This window comes from Entelurus aequoreus, linkage group LG25 (genome assembly GCF_033978785.1).
Source record: "Entelurus aequoreus isolate RoL-2023_Sb linkage group LG25, RoL_Eaeq_v1.1, whole genome shotgun sequence".
Taxonomy (NCBI): domain Eukaryota; kingdom Metazoa; phylum Chordata; class Actinopteri; order Syngnathiformes; family Syngnathidae; genus Entelurus; species Entelurus aequoreus.
The window spans coordinates 36632923-36654269 of record NC_084755.1 but is presented as its reverse complement, the minus strand read 5'-3'; the positions used below and the strand labels follow the sequence as shown (position 1 = coordinate 36654269).

The following is a 21347-nucleotide window of genomic DNA, read 5'->3' as shown; positions in this document are numbered from 1 at the left end:
CAAAAAATTGCATTATTTAAAATGTTCTAAAAAATTGCATTATTTTAACAAAAATATCTAATCAGGGGAACCACAAAAATGGCATTATTTCAACAAAAAATGGCATTATTTAAAATGTTTTAAAAAATGGCATTATTTTAACAAAAAATCTAATCAGGGGACCACAAAAATTGCATTATTTTAACAAAAAATTCATTATTTAAAATGTTTTTTTTTTAAATCGAATTATTTTAACAGAAAATCTAATCAGGGTACCACAAAAATGGCATTATTTTAACAAAAAATTGCATTATTTAAAATGTTTTGAAAAATGGCGTTATTTTAACAAAAAAATCTAATCAGGGGACCACAAAAATGGCATTATTTCAACAAAAAATTGCATTATTTAAAATATTTTTAAAAAACAGCATTATTTTAACAAAAAAGTCTAATCAAGGCACCACAAAATGGCATTATTTCAACCAAAAATTGCATTATTTAAAAAAAAATTAAAATGACATTATTTTAACAAAAAATCTAATCAGTGTTTTAAAAAATGGCATTATTTTAACAAAAAATTGCATTATTTAAAATGTTTTAAAAATGGCATTATTTTACCAAAAAAATATAAAGTATCAAAATAATTTTGGTACCGGTGCCAAAATATTGGTATCGGAACACTACAATGTACTATATTTTCAAAAGATTATGCAGAATGACATAGACAACATTGTAAGCATTTGCCTATTATAATCTTAAATATTTAAAGTTTACATCAACTGTTACTCTGGTACGTCACAAGAGAATGTCTTTTTATTTATTTCTCTTTCTGTAGTGATAGCAGCAACTGCCAGCTGTGGTGGCGTCCTGTTTAACAATATAAGGAAAAAAAGCACATTTTTATTTTTTTTGCTTCGCTGAAATATTTGTGTTCATATTTTGCAGGTTTGGGCGTCACTCTCAAGATGAGCTTTCCATATTAGCTCCTTTACAGCAGTGTTGCAGGTAATGTGCACTATTAGAAAGATGTGCAAAAAAACAAACATTGGACGATTAGAAAGTAGCTCTTGGTAGGCAAATAGTGAACAGACTAAACATATTAGCACGTCTGGCCAACATCTGACTTGACGAGTGCAGGAGTTTTGGTCGCACTCGGTGTCTTCAATTTGGTACACGAATTGAATAAGCAATTATGCCAGGTGCAGTCTGATAGCTGCCATTTAGTTGCCATCTGGTGGCCAACAAAAGCATCTCAATTCAATGGCCATTAATTGTAGATCAATGTACATTTGTGCACAGCATTAACCTATATGACCCAATCCAAGCAACCTTCCCTAGTCATGGAACAGGAAAATAAATTCAACCAGCATAACAACTCAACAAACATGGTCACACATAACACACCCTGCTCATTATACAAAAAAAAAAAAAAAAACGTCCAATCAGCATAAAAAAATCTCAACTACACCCATTTAAATCCACTACAAGGGATGATGGGGGAAATGCTACACACCCTCTCTACACAAATACATGTTTAGCGCATTTTAGCTGCTTGATATTTCTGATTGATTAAAAAACTTTGAGGTTGTCACGAAAGTAAACAAGGCGGGGGTCAAATTTTCATATTGTCTTAATAATAATTATATAATTATTAATTATATATCCATTATAGTAACATAATTATATTAAAATAATATAATATGCATCATATATATATATAAAAAAAACAGTATATATATATATATATATATATATATATATATATATATATATATATATATATATATATATATATATATATATATATATATATATATATATATATATATGTGTGTGTGTATATATATATATATATATATATATATATATGTGTGTGTGTATATATATATATATATATATATATATATATATATATATATATATATATATATATATATATATATATATATATATATATATATATATATATATATATATATATATATATATATATATATATATATATATATATATATATGCATGCACTTACGATTCCAAGACATTAGATGGCAGGGACAAGCAGTAGAAAATGGATGGATGGATGGATGGGTAGATGTCAGTTTTGTATAAACTATGCTGGGGTTTTTTTGTCAGGAAGTAGTCTTTGCCATTAATTTATATGTGCCAAAGGTTTTTAACGGAGTCCTACAAAGTATTTATAATGTAAGTAATGTACTTATTACACACCAGCTGTTTGATGGTAAATGGTAAATTGATTATACTTGCATAACGCTTTTCTACCTTCAAAGTACCCAAAGCGTTTTGACACTATTTCCACATTCACCCATTCACACACTGAAGGCAAGGCCCTAACCACGACCCATCAGGAGCAAGGGTGAAGTGTCTTTCTCAAGGACACAATGGACGTGACTCGGATGACGGGGGGGGGGGGTCAATTTGTAACCCTCGAGTTCCAAATTGTCCAAATTTAGAAGCATCGAGCTCGCCATGTAAAATCGCTAATGCTAATCAGTAGCACGTCCATAGAAAATCAAATATAAATTAACATCAAGCTGCCTTACTGTATTTTGAGCGCCTTCATTTTGCTTTGCCGTCATAAAAAACTGTAACATTACCTCCAGGCAGGTTGGCTTGCCTGCTTGTTTCCTAACCAAGTGTTTGAGCCGGTGCGAGTCTGCAACCGGCTACGCAAATCTGCACCCGGTAGTACCGATGGACTTTCGGTGGGTACCTTTTTAAAAATACTGAATGAGGTAGCAATCCCCATCAGTAGTGGGAGACAACAATAAGAGTCAAGTAGATGCGAGCCTCAGGTGTGTTTATATATCACTATTTGCTCTCCACCTACCTTTCCAGGATCCGCCGCTCCACCCTCCTCCGCTTGCGCCTCTTGTCCGTCCCAGACTTCCGCCTGAGCGACGTCATGCGGGAGTCTTTGTCCCAGGATCTTTTGGCCGCTGTGGCGCCCCTGCTCTCCGAGTCACACCTCCACGCTTTGGACCGACGCCTCGCAGCGGTCTTGCGGGTGGTGAGGATCTGTCAAGAGCGTCATGAGGAAGTCATTTTCAATGACTTGGGAGGATACGAGGAAGAGTAGGAGCAGCAAACAAAACAATAGAATAAATATTGGATTTGTGCTATGACTCCTTTAGTAGTAAAGGGAAAGTTGCATAGAATTCAAGTGAGAATGTTTTTGTGGAGTTTGCATGTTCTCCTTGTGGAGTTTTTCCAGGTATTGAGACAAAACCCCGTTTCCATATGAGTTGGGAAATTGTGTTAGATGTAAATATAAACGGAATACAATGATTTGCAAATCATTTTCAAGCCATATTCAGTTGAATATGCTACAAAGACAACATATTTGATGTTCAAACTGATAAAAAAAAAAAGGTGAACAGGCAAATTGGGAACAGGTGGGTGCCATGATTGGGTATAAAAGTAGATTCCATGAAATGCTCAGTCATCCACAAACAAGGATGGGGCGAGGGTCTCCACTTTGTCGACAAATGCGTGAGCAAATTGTTGAACAGTTTAAGAAAAACCTTTCTCAACCAGCTATTGCAAGGAATTTAGGGATTTCACCATCTACGCTCCGTAATATCATCAAAGGGTTCAGAGAATCTGGAGAAATCACTGCACGTAAGCAGCTAAGCCCGTGACCTTCCATCCCTCAGGCTGTACTGCATCAACAAGCGACATCAGTGTGTAAAGGATATCACCACATGGGCTCAGGAACACTTCAAAAAAACACTGTCAGTAACTACAGTTGGTCGCTACATCTGTAAGTGCAAGTTAAAACTCTCCTACGCAAGGCGAAAACCGTTTATCAACAACACCCAGAAATGTTGTCGGCTTCGCTGGGCCTGAGCTCATCTAAGATGGACTGATACAAAGTGGAAAAGTGTTCTGTGGTCTGACGAGTCCACATTTCAAATTGTTTTTGGCAATTTCGGACCAAAGAGGAAAAGAACCAAAGTGTAAAAGCCAGCATGTGTGATGGTATGGGGGTGTATTAGTGCCCAAGACATGGGTAACTTACACATCTGTGAAGGCGCCATTAATGCTGAAAGGTACATACAGGTTTTGGAGCCATCCAAGCAACGTTACCATGGACGCCCCTGCTTATTTCAGCAAGACAATGCCAAGCCACGTGTTACATCAACGTGGCTTCATAGTAAAAGAGTGCGGGTACTAGACTGGCCTGCCTGTAGTCCAGACCTGTCTCCCATTGAAAATGTGTGGCGCATTATGAAGCCTAAAATAGCACAAGGGAGACCCCCGGACTGTTGAACAACTTAAGCTGTACATCAAGCAAGAATGGGAAAGAATTCCACCTGAGAAGCTTCAAAAATGTGTCTCCTCAGTTCCCAAACCTTTACTGAGTGTTGTTAAAAGGAAAGGCCATGTAACACAGTGGTGAACATGCCCTTTCCCAACTACTTTGGCACGTGTTGCAGTCATGAAATTCTAAGTTAATTATTTTTTGCAAAAAAAAAAATGAAGTTTATGAGTTTGAACATCAAATATGTTGTCTTTGTAGCATATTCAACTGAATATGGCTTGAAAAGGATTTGCAAATCATTGTATTCCGTTTATATTTACATCTAACACAATTTCCCAACTCATATGGAAACGGGGTTTGCACATACAGCAATGTTAATATTTGCTTACATGTCCCTTGGCAAGTTTCACTGCAATAAGGCGCTTTTGGTAGCCATCCACAAGCTTCTGCTTGAATTTTTGACCACTCCTCTTGACAAAATTGGTGCAGTTCAGCTAAATGTGTTGGTTTTCTGACATGGACTTGTTTCTTCAGCATTGTCCACACGTTTAAGTCAGGACTTTGGGAAGGCCATTCTAAAACCTTCGTTCTAGCCTGATCTCCGCTCGGGATGGTCGCCTGCTGGCCCCACTATGGACTGGACTCTCACTATTATGTTAGATCCACTATGGACTGGACTCTCACTATTATGTTAGATCCACTATGGACTAGACTCACACTATTATGTTACATCCACTATGGACTGGACTCTCACTATTATGTTAGACCCACTATGGACTGGACTCACACTATTATGTTAAATCCACTATGGACTGGACTCTCACTATTATGTTAGATCCACTATGGACTGGACTCTCACTATTGTGTTTGATCCACTATGGACTGGACTCTCACTATTATGTTAGATCCACTATGGACTGGACTCTCACTATTATGTTAGATCCACTATGGACTGGACTCACACTATTATGTTAGATCCACTATGGACTGGACTCTCACTATTATGTTTGATCCACTATGGACTGGACTCTCACTATTATGTTTGATCCACTATGGACTGGACTCTCACTATTATGTTAGATCCACTATGGACTGGACTCTCACTATTATGTTTGATCCACTATGGACTGGACTCTCACTATTATGTTTGATCCACTATGGACTGGACTCTCACTATTATGTTAGATCCACTATGGACTGGACTCTCACTATTATGTTTGATCCACTATGGACTGGACTCTCACTATTATGTTAGATCCACTATGGACTGGACTCACACTATTATGTTAGATCCACTATGGACTGGACTCTCACTATTATGTTAGATCCACCATGGACTGGACTCTCACTATTATGTTAGATCCACTATGGACTGGACTCTCACACTATTATGTTTGATCCACTATGGACTGGACTCTCACTTATATGTTAGATCCACTATGTACTGGACTCTCACTATTATGTTAGATCCACTATGGGCTGGACTCACACTATTATGTTAGATCCACTATGGACTGGACTCTCATTATTATGTTAGATCCACTATGGACTGGACTCTCACTATTATGTTAGATCCACTATGGACTGGACTCTCACTATTATGTTAGATCCACTATGGACTAGACTCTCACTATTATGTTAGATCCACTATGGACTGGACTCTCACTTTAACAATACAAAACACCAAATGATTCAACTCTGAGAGAAAATATTTTCATTATGCTAAATAATTTCATGCAAGTCTCATTAAGTCTTTCTCTTATTTGGAAAAACTTGCTTTAACTTCTGGATGAAGACACGTGACTTCAGAGACTCCACTTTGTATCACCTTCATTATTTAGAACAAACCAGAAATTCCAGTTCTCGGTCAAAGTCTTTTTACGTTTTTACATTTCCTCATGTGGTTGTACAGCAGTCAACTGTCAACCGGAATGTAAAATACAACCACAGCATTTCCGTGTTCAGTATAAAAACTCCTGAAAAATACATCTTATCAAAGTATGGCCTTCATCTGGTCTGGTCTGACTTCTGCTCTTCAACTACACTGCACAGAATATCCATACAATTATATTAATGCTCTCTTTTCCTCCAAACCCTCTTCTGTTTCCGTTTCTTCTGCCTTATTTGTTTTTCATCAATAACTTTTCATAGGCTTATTGATTAAAACAAAGTTAGGTAAAAGTTAGGTGTAAAAGTTTGGTGATATGAAGATACAGTTGAAATGTGGACTCGTCAGACCACAGAACACTTTTCCACTTTGCATCAGTCCATCTTAGATGAGCTCAGGCCCAGCGAAGCCAGCGGCATTTCTGGGTGTTGTTGATAAATGGCTTTCGCCTTGCATAGGAGAGTTTTAACTTGCACTTACAGATGTAGCGACCAACTGTAGTTACTGACAGTGGGTTTCTGAAGTGTTCCTGTGGGGATATCCTTTACACACTGATGTCGCTTTTTGATGCAGTACCGCCTGAGGGATCGAAATTCACGGGCTTGCCGCTTAGGTGCAGTGATTTCTCCAGATTCTCTGAACCTTTTGATGATATTACGGACCGTAGATGGTGAAATCCCTAAATGATTTGCAACAACTCGTTGAAAAATGTTGTTCTTAAACTGTTGTTCACAAAATGGTGACCCTCACCCCATCCTTGTTTGTGAATGACTGAGCATTTCATGGAAGCTGCTTTTATACCCAATCATGGCACCCACCTGTTCCCAATTAGCCTGTTCACCTGTGGGATGTTCCTAATAAGTGTTTGATGAGCATTCCTCAACTTTCTCAGTCTTTTTTGACACTTGTGCCAGCTTTTTTGAAACATGTTGCAGGCATCAAATTCCAAATGAGCTAATATTTGCAAAAAATAACAAAGTTTTCCAGTTAAGTATCTTGTCTTTGCAGTCCATTCAATTGAATTTAGGTTGAAAAGGATTTGCAAATCATTGTATTCTGTTTTTATTTACCATTTACGCAACGTGACAACTTCACTGGTTTTGGGGTTTGTACTTGATACATGTCCAGACTTAGTTTGGGATGTGTGGTGCTGCAAATGTTGGTATTGATTAACCAAGTACATGTTTGCTGATACCGATACCTTGGACTTGAAATTCTACAAGGTGATCATTTAATGATTTTGGCTTTAAGTTGTTGGTCAAGAATAAAACATAGGTCCAAGATTTAAAGAAAACTACAAATATTTTTTTTATCAAATAAACTTTTGTTTCTGTGCAATTTCGCAACCTGTTAGTACAACAGCATAAGACAATGTAACAATATCAACAAAGTGATACATTTATTCCCTTTTATTACATACAATTTTTTTGAGCAAAATAAAGTCAATCAAATAACTTAACAAAACCAAAAAACTACTATTGACTTCTGGTTTCAATCCTTTGACTTTTTGCCCCGAAGCCCTTCTGTGCCCAATTGTTTGTAAACTATATAATAATACATATATTACTTGTGAAGAATGCATATATATATATATATATTTAAGAGTTATTTCTTTCTATTCATAGTCATATTTGAAACAGCTAGTGTTTTTTCCATTTGTACTCTTTCTATTTTTTATCTTATGTCCGCAAATAAACTATGTGTGTGTCCTTGAAGGTTTGCACTGTAGGGGATGGAATACTCCCTTTTGTCTTATCTTTAGTGGAACAATGAGGCCGTGTTCCTTTCCTGACAGGTGGGGGCTTTCTTTCTGTGTAAGAAGTGGGCTATTCAGTTAGAGGGTCAGAACAACTTAGGAAGCCGGTATGAATGTATTGGTCTAGGTTGTTCTCCTGGAATTTTCAGTAAAACTTGATGATATTCCTATTCTGTCCTGGTGATCCTTCTTACTCAGCTTATACACTACCGTTCAAAAGTTTGGGGTCACAATGAAATGTCCTTATTTTTGAAGGAAAAGCACTGTACTTTTCAATGAAGATAACTTTAAACTAGTCTTAACTTTAAAGAAATACACTCTATACATTGCTAATGTGGTAAATGACTATTCTAGCTGAAAATGTCTGGTTTTTGGTGCAATATCTACATAGGTGTATAGAGGCCCATTTCCAGCAACTATCACTCCAGTGTTCTAATGGTACAATGTGTTTGCTCATTGGCTCAGAAGGCTAATCGATGATTAGAAAACCCTTGTGCAATCATGTTCACACATCTGAACACAGTTTAGCTTGTTACAGAAGCTACAAAACTGACCTTCCTTTGAGCAGATTGAGTTTCTGGAGCATCACATTTGTGGGGTCAATTAAACGCTCAAAATGGCCAGAAAAAGAGAACTTTCATCTGAAACTCCACAGTCTATTCTTGTTCTTAGAAATGAAGGCTATTCCACTAAATTGTTTGGGTGACCCCAAACTTTTGAACGGTAGTGTATGTCATCCAAAAGAATTTGGGATTGACCAGTAATTTATATTCCCTTGGAGGAAGAACTGGTCCGACGCAACATACTGTATAAATGAAGGGAGATGATGTAAGGATGTTTATCTCACATAGTTCTGTTCATGTTCTCATATGTGTAGGACTTCTTTCGATCCTTCTTGATTGAATTCCTTGGGGCAACATGGCCTAGTCTTAGTTGCTGTTTGACCGCATCTTTGGGTCGGGTGTGTTTTGCCGCAAAGCCGGTCCCTTAAAAATATTCACCGAAGATAAACAAAGCTTTTGAATGCGTCCCTGGCATGCGAGTTAGATCGCCAACGGATATGAGCGATGTGTTATCTGTTTGTCCGTAAAGCAAACAATTCCCTTTACAAGTGTTCAATCGTATCTTACAAAGTATCCTAAAAACATGAAATCATACAATTGGTGCCGCTGCTCTATATCGGCTTGTGTTACTTCTGTTTTGTTTGTTTTTAAACAAACTAAGTGTTGTGTGTAATGTACGTAGCAATATGCTCCAAAAGTGCTTGAGACTGTGACTGAGTTGTCTGGCAAGCATGATCACGCTGTTACGGTAGATGTTTGACAGTTGACAGAAGCTGTCAGTCGTCGCCCTCAAACAATGGCGTCGAGCCAACGCTCTCGTTCTGCTGGCGCTGATTACAGGCGAACTTGTCCTCTTCAGACCCCGTGAGACAACTTCACTGTGGGAACATGGACTATGACGTGTGTACTCCCGATATGCACTACTCTTACACCAAATGCAGCTGCCAGACTTTTGACCGGTGCACCCAGAACAGCCCATATCACCCCCATTTTATCCAGTCCTCATTGGCTTCCAGTCAAATGCCGCATTGAGTTTAACATTTTAGTCCTGACATTCCGTGCATTGCATGGTGGGGCCCCTCAGTACATCACTGACTTCCTATGCCCTTCAGGGCGCAGCCTCCGGTCTTCAGGCCAGGGTCTTCTAAAGACCCCAAAAACTCTTTTTAAAACCCGTGGAGAACTGGCATTCCAGGCTACAGCTCCCAGACTCTGGAACAATTTGCACCAGTCCCTCCGTGATCTTGACTGTGTTAAAACTTTTTAATAAACATTTGAAAACGTGTTAGAATAATTATCAGTTGTGCTGAAGTTGTACTTTTCTATCTGTGCAAAGGCACACAACTCGTAATCTTCCATTGCGAGTTGTCTCGCATCAGCAGTTTGTTTCCAGACCCCGCCCGCTGACAGCCAAGGACGGACATCGAGTACCTCAACGCAGACAAAACAGAGACCGGGCGAAATCACGAGTGTCAGCACATTTCCATTCTGAATAATCCTGTATTGTGTCTACTGGGGGTGCTTGCATTACCCCTCCCTTCAGAAGCGACCTCAGTGATGTTAACTAGGGAACTCCCGAATAAATAGAGGAGCATGTGGGACTGTACCTTAGAGCAGCGGTTCTCAAATGGGGGTACGCGTACCCCTGGGGGTACTTGAAGGTATGCCAAGGGGTACGTGAGATTTTTTTTAAATGTCTGTCAAAAAGAACTGTGAAAAGAAATGCAACAATGCAGTATTCAGTGTTGACAGATAGATTTTTTTGTGGACATGTTCCATGAATATTGATGTTAAAGATTTCTTATTTTGTGAAGAAATGTTTAGAATTAAGTTCATGAATCCAGATGGATCTCTATTACAATCCCCAAAAAGGGCACTTTAAGTTGATGATTTAAGTTGATGTGTAGAAATCTTTATTTATAATTGAATCACTTGTTTATTTTTCAACAAGTTTTTAGTTATTTTTATATCTTTTTTTCCAAATAGTTCAAGAAAGACCACAACAAATGAGCAATATTTTGCACTTTTATATAATTTAATAAATTAGAAACTGATGACATAGTGCTGTATTTTACTTCTTTATCTCTTTTTTTTTCAACCAAAAATGCTTTGCTCTGATTAGGGGGTACTTGAATTAGAAAAATGTTCACAGGGGGTACATCACTGAAAAAAGGTTGAGAACCACTGCCTTAGAGCGTAGGGTGAAACTCTAACTGAGCGTGCAGCCCAATACGTTTCTCCTCATGAGCAAAATTGTGTTCATGTCCGCAGACGAGAAAGTAAAGACTCAGCGGACAATTGGTTGATTTAGCTGTCAGTCAGTCTGTGATTTGGGACATTAGCTTCCTGGTTTATGAAATTACAATATAGTTCTTTATTTTGACTTTCATGTCCACTCATTACCAGTCACCAACAGACCCTACTTTACTGGAAATTGTTGTTTATACACAATTTCTCTCCACACAACACACCTATATAGAATAACCGTTACAATCTAGTTGATAAAAAATCCATATATATAGAAGAATGCAACTCTGTAGGTATTTGGGCTGTCCGACATTTTATGGACAGTTGTGGCAGTTTATTTAAGTATAAAAAAATGTATGAAAAGTATCAATTTTGTTGTTCAAAAAATCTGTTTTGAAAGATCGCCAAAGCAAGACCTCTATCCTTAAAATATGGTGACTCAGGATGTTTTTATATTCAAATACTACCCCTTCTCTGAGAAACCTTAATATTGAAGACGTTCATTTCTGTGATGAAAAATGTTCCAACAAATATATGAGGGCAGTTTTAGTGAAATAATATTTCCCGGGCACAGTTCATAGACAATATATCTTGAAGGAGTTTACAAATGTTGAGTTAAGGAAAATAAGGACAAGATATATTACATACCCAATTCTTCCCAAAATTAAAGAAATACCATTTAAAATTATTAATGGAATATACCCTTCGAAGGATTTTTTTTAACTTTAATTTTTAACATGGAGGTTGACGGCTGTTATATATGTGGAGCTGTAGAGGATGTCAATCATCTGTGTGTGGAATGTGAGAGTGTAAATGTGTTTTGGGAGGAGATCAGAGATTGGCTGAGAAACAAGGGTGTGGAGATGTCCCAATTCACTATAGAAGAGATCAAATTTGGTATTTTTATAAACGACTGTAACATAGAAATGTTTGTCAACATTATTATGCCCCGGGCAAAAAAATGTCTAAATTGATATATTTGTTAAAAATATTTAAAGTGATTTTAAGTAGCCCTTTTTGTCTTATTTTAATTTTTAATTGTTATTTTTTTAATTATTATTAATTAATATTTAATACTGTAATTGCTTTTGTTTTATATCCTTGTTGTTGAAAGTGCCTTGGCTGTTGAGTGAGTTATAAATGTATGTTTGTTGTTCAATTAAAAAATAAAAATAAATAAAAAATAAAATATGTATATACACTACCGTTGAAAAGTTTGGGGTCACATTGGAATGTCCTTATTTTTGAAGGAAAAGCACTGTACTTTTCAATGAAGATAACTTTAAACTAGTCTTAACTTTAAAGACATACACTCTATACCAGGGGTCACCAACCTTTTTGAAACCTAGAGCTACTTCTTGGGTACTGATTAATGCGAAGAGCTACCAGTTTGATACACACTTAAATAAATTGCCAGAAATTGCCAATTTGCTCAATTTACCTTTAACTCTATGTTATTATTAATAATTAATGATATTTACATTTAATTGAACGGTTTAAAAGAGGACAAAACACGAAAAAAATGACAATTAAATTTTGAAACCTAGTTTATCTTCAATTTCGACTCTTTAAAATTCAAAATTCAACCGAAAAAAAGAAGAGAAAAACTAGCTAATTCGAATCTTTTTTTAAAAAAAATAAAAAAGAATTTATGGAACATCATTAGTAATTTTTCCTGATTAAGATTAATTTTAGAATTTTGATGACATGTTTTAAATAGGTTAAAATCCAATCTACACTTTGTTAGAATATATAACAAATTGGACCAAGCTATATTTCTAACAAAGACAAATCATTATTTCTTCTAGATTTTCCAGAACAAAAATTTTAAAAGAAATTCAAAAGACTTTGAAATAAGATATAAATTTGATTCTACAGATTTTCTAGATTTGCCAGAATAATTTTTTTGAATTTTAATCATAATAAGTTTGCAGAAATATTTCACAAATATTCTTCGTCGAAAAAACAGAAGCTAAAATGAATAATTAAATTAAAATGTATTTATTATTCTTTACAATAAAAAAAATAAATTTACTTGAACATTGATTTGAATTGTCAGGAAAGAAGAGGAAGGAATTTAAAAGGTAAAAAGGTATATGTGTTTAAAAATCCTAAAATCATTTTTAAGGTTGTATTTTTTCTCTAAAATTGTCTTTCTGAAAGTTATAAGAAGCAAAGTAAAACAATTAATGAATTTATTTAAACAAGTGAAGACCAAGTCTTTAAAATATTTTCTTGGATTTTCAAATTCTATTTGAGTTTTGTCTCTCTTAGAATTAAAAATGTCGCGCAAAGCGAGACCAGCTTGCTAGTAAATAAATAAAATTTAAAAAATAGAGGCAGCTCACTGGTAAGTGCTGCTATTTGAGCTATTTTTAGAACAGGCCAGCGGGCTACTCATCTGGTCCTTACGGGCTACCTGGTGCCCGCGGGCACCGCGTTGGTGACCCCTGCTCTATACATTGCTAATGTGGTAAATGACTATTCTAGCTGCAAATGTCTGGTTTTTGGTGCAATATCTACATAGGTGTATAGAGGCCCATTTCCAGCAACTATCACTCCAGTGTTCTAATGGTACAATGTGTTTGCTCATTGGCTCAGAAGGCTAATTGATGATTAGAAAACCCGTATGCAATCATGTTCACACATCTGAAAACAGTTTAGCTCGTTACAGAAGCTACAAAACTGACCTTCCTTTGAGCAGATTGAGTTTCTGGAGCATCACATTTGTGGGGTCAATTAAACGCTCAAAATGGCCAGAAAAAGAGAACTTTCATCTGAAACGCGACAGTCTATTCTTGTTCTTAGAAATGAAGGATATTCCACAAAATTGTTTGGGTGACCCCAAACTTTTGAACGGAAGTGTATATATAGTTGTTTATTTTGTTTTAGACTTAGACTTAGACTTAGACTTCCTTTAATTGTCATTCCAATGTGAACTTTACAGTACAGATAAGAACGACATTTCGTTGCATTGGCTGAGATAGGCTCCAGCGACCCCCCGCAACCCCAAAGGGGACAAGCGGTAGAAAATGGATGGATGGATGCATCGCTCGTTGTAGTGCAGGATAAAAGAGCAATAATGTGCAGATATAAATAAATACATTACTGTACAGATAAATATATTGCACTTTTTCATATGCATCCACGTTTATGGATGTATGTTATATCGTCTTTCTATTCCAGCCAGTTAATCCGTTTTGGGGGGGGAATTGAGGGGATTATTATGGTGCGTTCAAGAGTCTGATGGCCTGAGGGAAAAACCTGGAGGTTGCCCGGAGAACGTGTGAGAGGGCGTCACCGTAGCGAACAATGGGTGTCACCGTAGAAACCCTCACTCCTGGCGACGGAAAGACGTTCGGAAATAAAGGTCAGCGTCCACTTCATCGGAACACTGACATCCGGTAAGAAGTTTGACTCCTCCAGGGACCGAGGGCAGCCCTTTAAATTCAAGCTGGGCTGTGGTGACGTCATTCGCGGACGGGATGAAGGGGTCGCTCAGATGAGCGTCGGCCAGAAGGCCCGCTTGACCTGCACGCCGGATTATGCCAACGTCAGCCAAGGCTTTCCTCCCGTCATCCCCGCCAACGCCACTCTCGTCTTTGAAGTGGAACTCCTTGGAATTCTTTGACTTGTTTTGTGCGGGGGGGTTTTTTGTAGTTCATCAGAGCCTCTCATTCTGACCTCCTTTCACAAATGAAGATGCTTTCAGGGGTGTTTACATAATCAGCCATCTGAGAGTCCCTCCCCTCTCCTTTTTAATACAACACATCCCGTCCAATTTATTTTGATTAATAACGTAGTGGATGATTTTTTAAATTTGGCCGGTAAATGTTTGACTTGACACTCAGGTGCCCATTGAAGCAGCATGCTCTAGATCAGGGGTCACCAACCTTCTTGAAAGCAAGAGCTACTTCTTGGGTACTGATTAATGCAAACGGCTACTAGTTTGATACACACTTAAATAAATTGCCAGAAATAGCCAATTTGCTCACTTTACCTTTAACTCTATGTTATTATTAATAATTAATGATATTTACGCTTAATTAATCGGTTTAAAAGAGGAGAAAACATGAAAAAAAATGACAATTAATTTTGAAACATAGTTTATCTTCAATTTTGACTCTTTAAAATTCAAAATTCAACTGAAAAAAAGAAGACAAAAACTAGCTAATTCGAATCTTTTTTGAAAAAATTAAAAAAAGAATTTATGGAACATCATTAGTAATTTTTCCTGATTAAGATTAATTTTAGAATTTTGATGACATGTTTTAAAAAGGTTAAAATCCAATCTGCACTTTGTTAGAATATATAACAAATTGGACCAAGCTATATTTCTAACAAAGACAAATCATTATTTCTTCTAGATTTTCCAGAACAAAAATTTTTAAAGAAATTCAAAAGACTTTGAAATAAGATTTAAATTTGATTTTACAGATTTTCTAGATTTGCCAGAATAATTGTTTTGAATTTTAATCATAATAAGTTTGAAGAAATATTTCACAAATATTCTTCGTCGAAAAAAACAGAAGCTAAAATGAAGAATTAAATTAAAATGTATTTATTAATCTTTACGATAAAAACAATACATTTACTTGAACATTGATTTAAATTGTCAGGAAAGAAGAGAAAGGAATTTAAAGGGTAAAAAGGTATATGTGTTTAAAAATCCTAAAATCATTTTTAAGGTTGTATTTTTTCTCTAAAATTGTCTTTCTGAAAGTTATAAGAAGCAAAGTAAAACATTAATGAATTGATTTAAACAAGTGAAGACCAAGTCTTTAAAATATTTCCTTGGATTTTCAAATTCTATTTGAGTTTTGTCTCTCTTAGAATTAAAAATGTCAGGCAAAGCGAGACCAGCTTGCTAGTAAATAAATAAAATGTAAAAAATAGAGGCAGCTCACTGGTAAGTGCTGCTATTTTTAGAACAGGCCAGCGGGCTACTCATCTGGTCCTTACGGGCTACCTGGTGCCTGCGGGCACCGCGTTGGTGACCCCTGCTCTAGATGCACTGTAAAAATCATTAATCTGACATATTTAGCACATTGCTCAAAAGAAACAGGTCACTTCATACAAACCCCGTTTCCATATGAGTTGGGAAATTGTGTTGGATGTAAATATAAACGGAATACAATGATTTGCAAATCTTTTTCAACCCATATTCAGTTGAATATGCTACAAAGACAACATATTTGATGTTCAAACTGATAAACATTTTTTTTTTTTTGCAAATAATCATTAACTTTAGAATTTGATGCCAGCAACACGTGACAAAGAAGTTGGGAAAGGTGGCAATAAATACTGATAAAGTTGAGGAATGCTCATCAAACACTTATTTGGAACATCCCACAGGTGAACAGGCAAATTGGGAACAGGTGGGTGCCATGATTGGGTATAAAAGTAGATTCCATGAAATGCTCAGTCGTTCACAAACAAGGATGGGGCGAGGGTCACCACTTTGTCAACAAATGCCTGAGCAAATTGTTGAACAGTTTAAGAAAACCCTTTCTCAACCAGCTATTGCAAGGAATTTAGGGATTTCACCATCTATGCTCCGTAATATCATCAAAGGGTTCAGAGAATCTGGAGAAATCACTGCACGTAAGCAGCTAAGCCCGTGACCTTCCATCCCTCAGGCTGTACTGCATCAACAAGCGACATCAGTGTGTAAAGGATATCACCACATGGGCTCAGGAACACTTCAGAAACCCACTGTCAGTAACTACAGTTGGTCACTACATCTGTAAGTGCAAGTTAAAACTCTCCTATGCAAGGCGAAAACCGTTTATCAACAACACCCAGAAACGCCGTCGGCTTCGCTGGGCCCGAGCTCATCTAAGATGGACTGATACAAAGTGGAAAAGTGTTCTGTGGTCTGACGAGTCCACATTTCAAATTGTTTTTGGAAACTGTGGACGTCGTGTCCTCCGGACCAAAGAGGAAAAGAACCATCCGGATTGTTCTAGGCGCAAAGTGTAAAAGCCAGCATCTGTGATGGTATGGGGGTGTATTAGTGCCCAAGACATGGGTAACTTACACATCTGTGAAGGCACCATTAATGCTGAAAGGTACATACAGGTTTTGGAGCAACGTTACCATGGACGCCCCTGCTTATTTCAGCAAGACAATGCCAAGCCACGTGTTACATCAACGTGGCTTCATAGTAAAAGAGTGCGGGTACTAGACTGGCCTGCCTGTAGTCCAGACCTGTCTCCCATTGAAAATGTGTGGCGCATTATGAAGCCTAAAATAGCACAAGGGAGACCCCCGGACTGTTGAACAACTTAAGCTGTACATCAAGCAAGAATGGGAAAGAATTCCACCTGAGAAGCTTCAAAAATGTGTCTCCTCAGTTCTCAAACCTTTACTGAGTGTTGTTAAAAGGAAAGGCCATGTAACACAGTGGTGAACATGCCCTTTCCCAACTACTTTGGCACGTGTTGCAGCCATGAAATTCTAAGTTAATTATTGTTTGCAAAAAAAAAATAAAGTTTATGAGTTTGAACATCAAATATGTTGTCTTTGTAGCATATTCAACTGAATATGGGTTGAAAATGATTTGCAAATCATTGTATTCCGTTTATATTTACATCTAACACAATTTCCCAACTCATATGGAAACGGGGTTTGTACAAGGCCTCAGATTTATTCAGCGTTTGTTGTGTAGTACTAGGAACTCAAGTGTCCTTGTAATCACATCATTGTGCTTCGCAAGCTTAAGAAGGGTCCCCAGTCGTCTTGGACTCCATGCCACTGGACCCGATTCTGTCAAGGATCGTGTGGTGACTGTCTGTGCACCAGTCTCCCCACGTAAAACCAAGTCACGCACAGGCATCCTCCATAAAGGGATACACCCCTACCAGGAGGATTGTCATACTCGTTCGAGTGACCGCCGATGATGATGATTTCCTGTTGGCAAACTAGTGGAAGTCCCCTCAGTTGTTAGATAGATAGATAGATAGATAGATAGATAGATAGATAGATAGATAGATAGATAGATAGATAGATAGATAGATAGATAGATAGATAGATAGATAGATAGATAGATAGATAGATAGATAGATAGATAGATAGATAGATAGATAGATAGATAGATAGATAGATAGATAGATAGATAGATAGATAGATAGATAGATAGATGGATGGATGGATGGATGGATGGATGGATGGATGGATGGATGGATGGATGGATGGATGGATGGATGGATGGATGGATGGATGGATGGATGGATGGATGGATGGATGGATGGATGGATGGATGGATGGATGGATGGATGGATAGATAGATAGATAGATAGATAGATAGATAGATAGATAGATAGATAGATAGATAGATAGATAGATAGATAGATAGATAGATAGATAGATAGATAGATAGATAGATAGATAGATAGATAGATAGATAGTACTTTATAGATTCCTTCAGGAGAGTTCCCTCAAAAATTTAAATTCCAGCAGCAGTGTACAAAATTGAGATCGAAATTAAAAAGTAAAAAGTAAATAATGTTGGTATAAATGGAAACAAAATAGAAACATATTACAATAGAATAAAAATAAAAAGCAACAATGAGAATAAAAATATAACAGTAAAATAAGAATATAACAAGAGAAACTAGGCATTAGTGACCATGTTATGAAAAATTGTGTTGTGTTCTTGCATTAAAAATTAGTGTACAAAATTGAGATTGAATTTAAAAAGTAAAAAGTAAATAATGTGGGTATAAATGGAAACAAAATAGAAACATATTACAATAGAATAAAAAATAAAAAGCAACAATGAGAATAAAAATATAACAGTAAAATAAGAATATAACAAGAGAAACTAGGCATTAGTGACCATGTTATGAAAAATTGTGTTGTGTTCTTGCATTAAAAATTAGTACACCAAAAAAAAATACAAAATTAAAATAAAAAGAAAGTGGAGGTTCTGCTAAGGAGGCTTTTTGGTGTTTTCTGAAATAATAAAGTAGTTTGTCTTTTTGTGTGTTTTTTTTATTGTAGCGTGTTTCTTTTGTTGTCAATTTGTTTTCTGAATTTCAAGTCGTGTTGTCTTTTTTAATTGTGTTTATTTAATGAAATTGTAATGCATTTTGCACTTCTAGGCCACCGTAGATTGGCTCCAACCGCCCGCCCCTTATTTTCATGACTTTGAATCGGAAGTCGTTTTTTTTTAATTGTTTTTATTTATTTATTTTACCAGCAGCTGCTGGACTCGTTTTCCAAGATCCATCAAAAAGCGTCCCACCCCCAAAATACAATCTCTTCCAACCCCAACGCCCCTTTACACCACACTTCACACTGCCATCGGTGCTCCGGGGTGTTTAAAACGGAAGGGGGGAATAAATAGTAGGTAGGTACGTTAATTATTACTTGTTCCACCCGGAAAATAATATTGGTGCCACTGATCATTTCCGCATTGGGCTATGAAGCTAGAAGTAGAGGAAGTAACTCACTAAAGCTTAGTCATTTTGTTTCTATTCAAGTGAGGCGAGTTTAACAACTTGCCTGAAGTTTCCTGTTCTTTTTTTTTATGTGTCAATATTTAGTTGCTCCTGTGGTGTGTTTTACATGAAAGTATGGACTCCAAGAGTGACATTTTGGACAAATTGCGGCGGAGTTTCCGTTCTGGCGTCACGACGTCGGAGCAGTTTCGGGGGGCTCAGCTCTCTCAGCTCATGTCCATGATTAAAGACAACGAGGAGGAGATTTTACAAGCATTGCACAAGGACCTTGGGAAGGTAACACTCGTCACACATACACTACATATGTTTATTACACTTTTGTCACTTCACTGCTTTCTTCCCCCTGCATCAGCCCAAATTTGAGGCGATCCTGGCCGAGATTGATATCGTGATCAATGAGCTGCACTATGCCATCGATAACCTGCACAACTGGATGCAGCCGGAGTATGTCACTAAGTCTCTGGTAAGTTGACTTTTAGGTTCAAGTTAAAGCACCAATGATTGTCACACACATACTTGCCAACCTTGAGACCTCAGAAGTAGGGAGCTATTCAAAATGTGTATATATATATATATATATATCAGTGGCGTGCGGTGAGGTTCATGTCAGGTGAGGCACTGACTTCATCACAGTCAGATTTACAAACATATGAACCCTAAAGAGTATCTTATTCACAATTTGATTGGCAGCAGTTGACGGGTTATGTTTAAAGGCCTACTGAAATGATTTTTTTTTATTTAAACGGGAATAGCAGATCCATTCTATGTGTCATACTTGATCATTTCGCGATATTGCCATATTTTTGCTGAAAGGATTTAGTAGAGAAAATCGACGATAAAGTTCGCAACTTTTGCTCGCTGATTAAAAAAAGCCTTGCCTGTACCGGAAGTAGCGTGACGTCACAGGAGCTAGTATTCCTCACAATTCCCCGTTATTTACAATGGAGCGAGAGAGATTCGGACCGAGAAAGTGATGATTACCCCATTAATTTGAGCGAGGATGAAAGATTCGTAGATGAGGAACGTTACAGTGAATGACTTGAGAGGCAGCGATGGACGTATCTTTTTTCGCTCTGACCGTAACTTAGGTACAAGCTGGCTCATTGGATTCCACACTCTCCTTTTTCTATTGTAGATCACAGATTTGTATTTTAAACCACCTCGGATACTATATCCTCTTGAAAATGAGAGTCGAGAACGCGAAATGGACATTCAGTGCCTTTTATCTCCACGACAATACATCGGCGAAATGCTTTAGCTACGAGCTAACGTGATAGCATCTTGCTTTAACTGCATATAGAAACAAAAGAAATAAACCCCTGACTGGAAGTATAGATAGAAAATCAACAATACTATTAAACCGTGGACATGTAAATACACGGTTAATGCTTTCCAGGCTGGCGAAGGTTAACAATGCTGTGCTAACGACGCCATTGAAGCTAACTGACTGCACAGAGCTATGCTAAAAACATTAGCTCTCCACCTACGCCAGCCAGCCCTCATTTGCTCATCAACACCCGTGCTCACCTGCGTTCCAGCGATCGGCAGAAGGACGAAGGACTTCACCCGATGCGTTTGGCGGCCCGGAGACGTAGGAAGTCAAGGTGAAGTCGGCGGCTAGCGCGGCTAGCGCAGCTAGCGCTCCAACAAAGTCCTCCTGGTTGTGTTGCTGTAGTCCGCTGCTAATACACTGATCCCACCTACAACTGTCTTCTTTGCAGCCTTCATTGTTCATTAAAAAAACTGCAAAAGATGTCCAGAATACTGTGGAATTATGAAATGAAAACAGAGCTTTTTGTATAGGATTCTACGGGGTACCATAACTTCCGTTACTCGGACTTCGTCACGCGCATACGTCATCATACCGCGATGTTTCAGCCGGATATTTCCCGGGAATTTTAAAATGTCACTTTATAAGTTAACCCGGCCGTATTGGCATGTGTTGCAATGTTAAGATTTCATCATTGATATATAAACTATCAGACTGCGTGGTCGCTAGTAGTGGCTTTCAGTAGGCCTTTAAAAGCTCATACCAGAATTATTCCCTGCTTGGCACTCAGCATCAAGGGTTGGAATTGGGGGTTAAATCACCAAAAATTATTCCCAGGCACGGCGCCGCTGCTGCCCACTGCTCCCCTCACCTCCCAGGGGGTGATCAAGGGGATGG

At 37.4% G+C, this 21347-nt stretch overlaps 2 protein-coding genes and 1 pseudogene across 4 annotated transcripts in view; all 3 read left to right on the top strand.

Annotated features, from left to right (window-relative positions):
• LOC133642778 (extracellular serine/threonine protein kinase FAM20C-like) overlaps nucleotides 1–3076 on the top strand; it is a 31414-nt gene extending 28338 nt beyond the window's left edge. Inside the window, exons 9-10 of the mRNA XM_062037162.1 lie at nucleotides 925–984; nucleotides 2836–3076. Of these exons, the coding sequence (XP_061893146.1) occupies nucleotides 925–984; nucleotides 2836–3076 (301 nt within the window). The remainder of the gene's footprint in view (nucleotides 1–924; nucleotides 985–2835) is intronic.
• A 10951-nt stretch (nucleotides 3077–14027) lies between these two features.
• LOC133642262 (uncharacterized) lies at nucleotides 14028–14509 on the top strand (annotated as a pseudogene).
• A 4407-nt stretch (nucleotides 14510–18916) lies between these two features.
• Nucleotides 18917–21347, top strand: part of aldh3b1 (aldehyde dehydrogenase 3 family, member B1) — a 30883-nt gene continuing 28452 nt past the window's right edge. The window contains exons 1-3 of one of the 3 annotated variants that reach the window (XM_062037163.1): nucleotides 18917–19068; nucleotides 19265–19456; nucleotides 19533–19643. In XM_062037163.1, coding sequence (XP_061893147.1) covers nucleotides 19295–19456; nucleotides 19533–19643 — 273 coding nt within the window. In that variant the 5' untranslated portion in view covers nucleotides 18917–19068; nucleotides 19265–19294. Of the gene's footprint in view, nucleotides 19073–19264; nucleotides 19457–19532; nucleotides 19644–21347 lie in introns of all 3 variants that reach the window. The other 2 variants (XM_062037164.1, XM_062037165.1) reach the window with 2 other exon arrangements.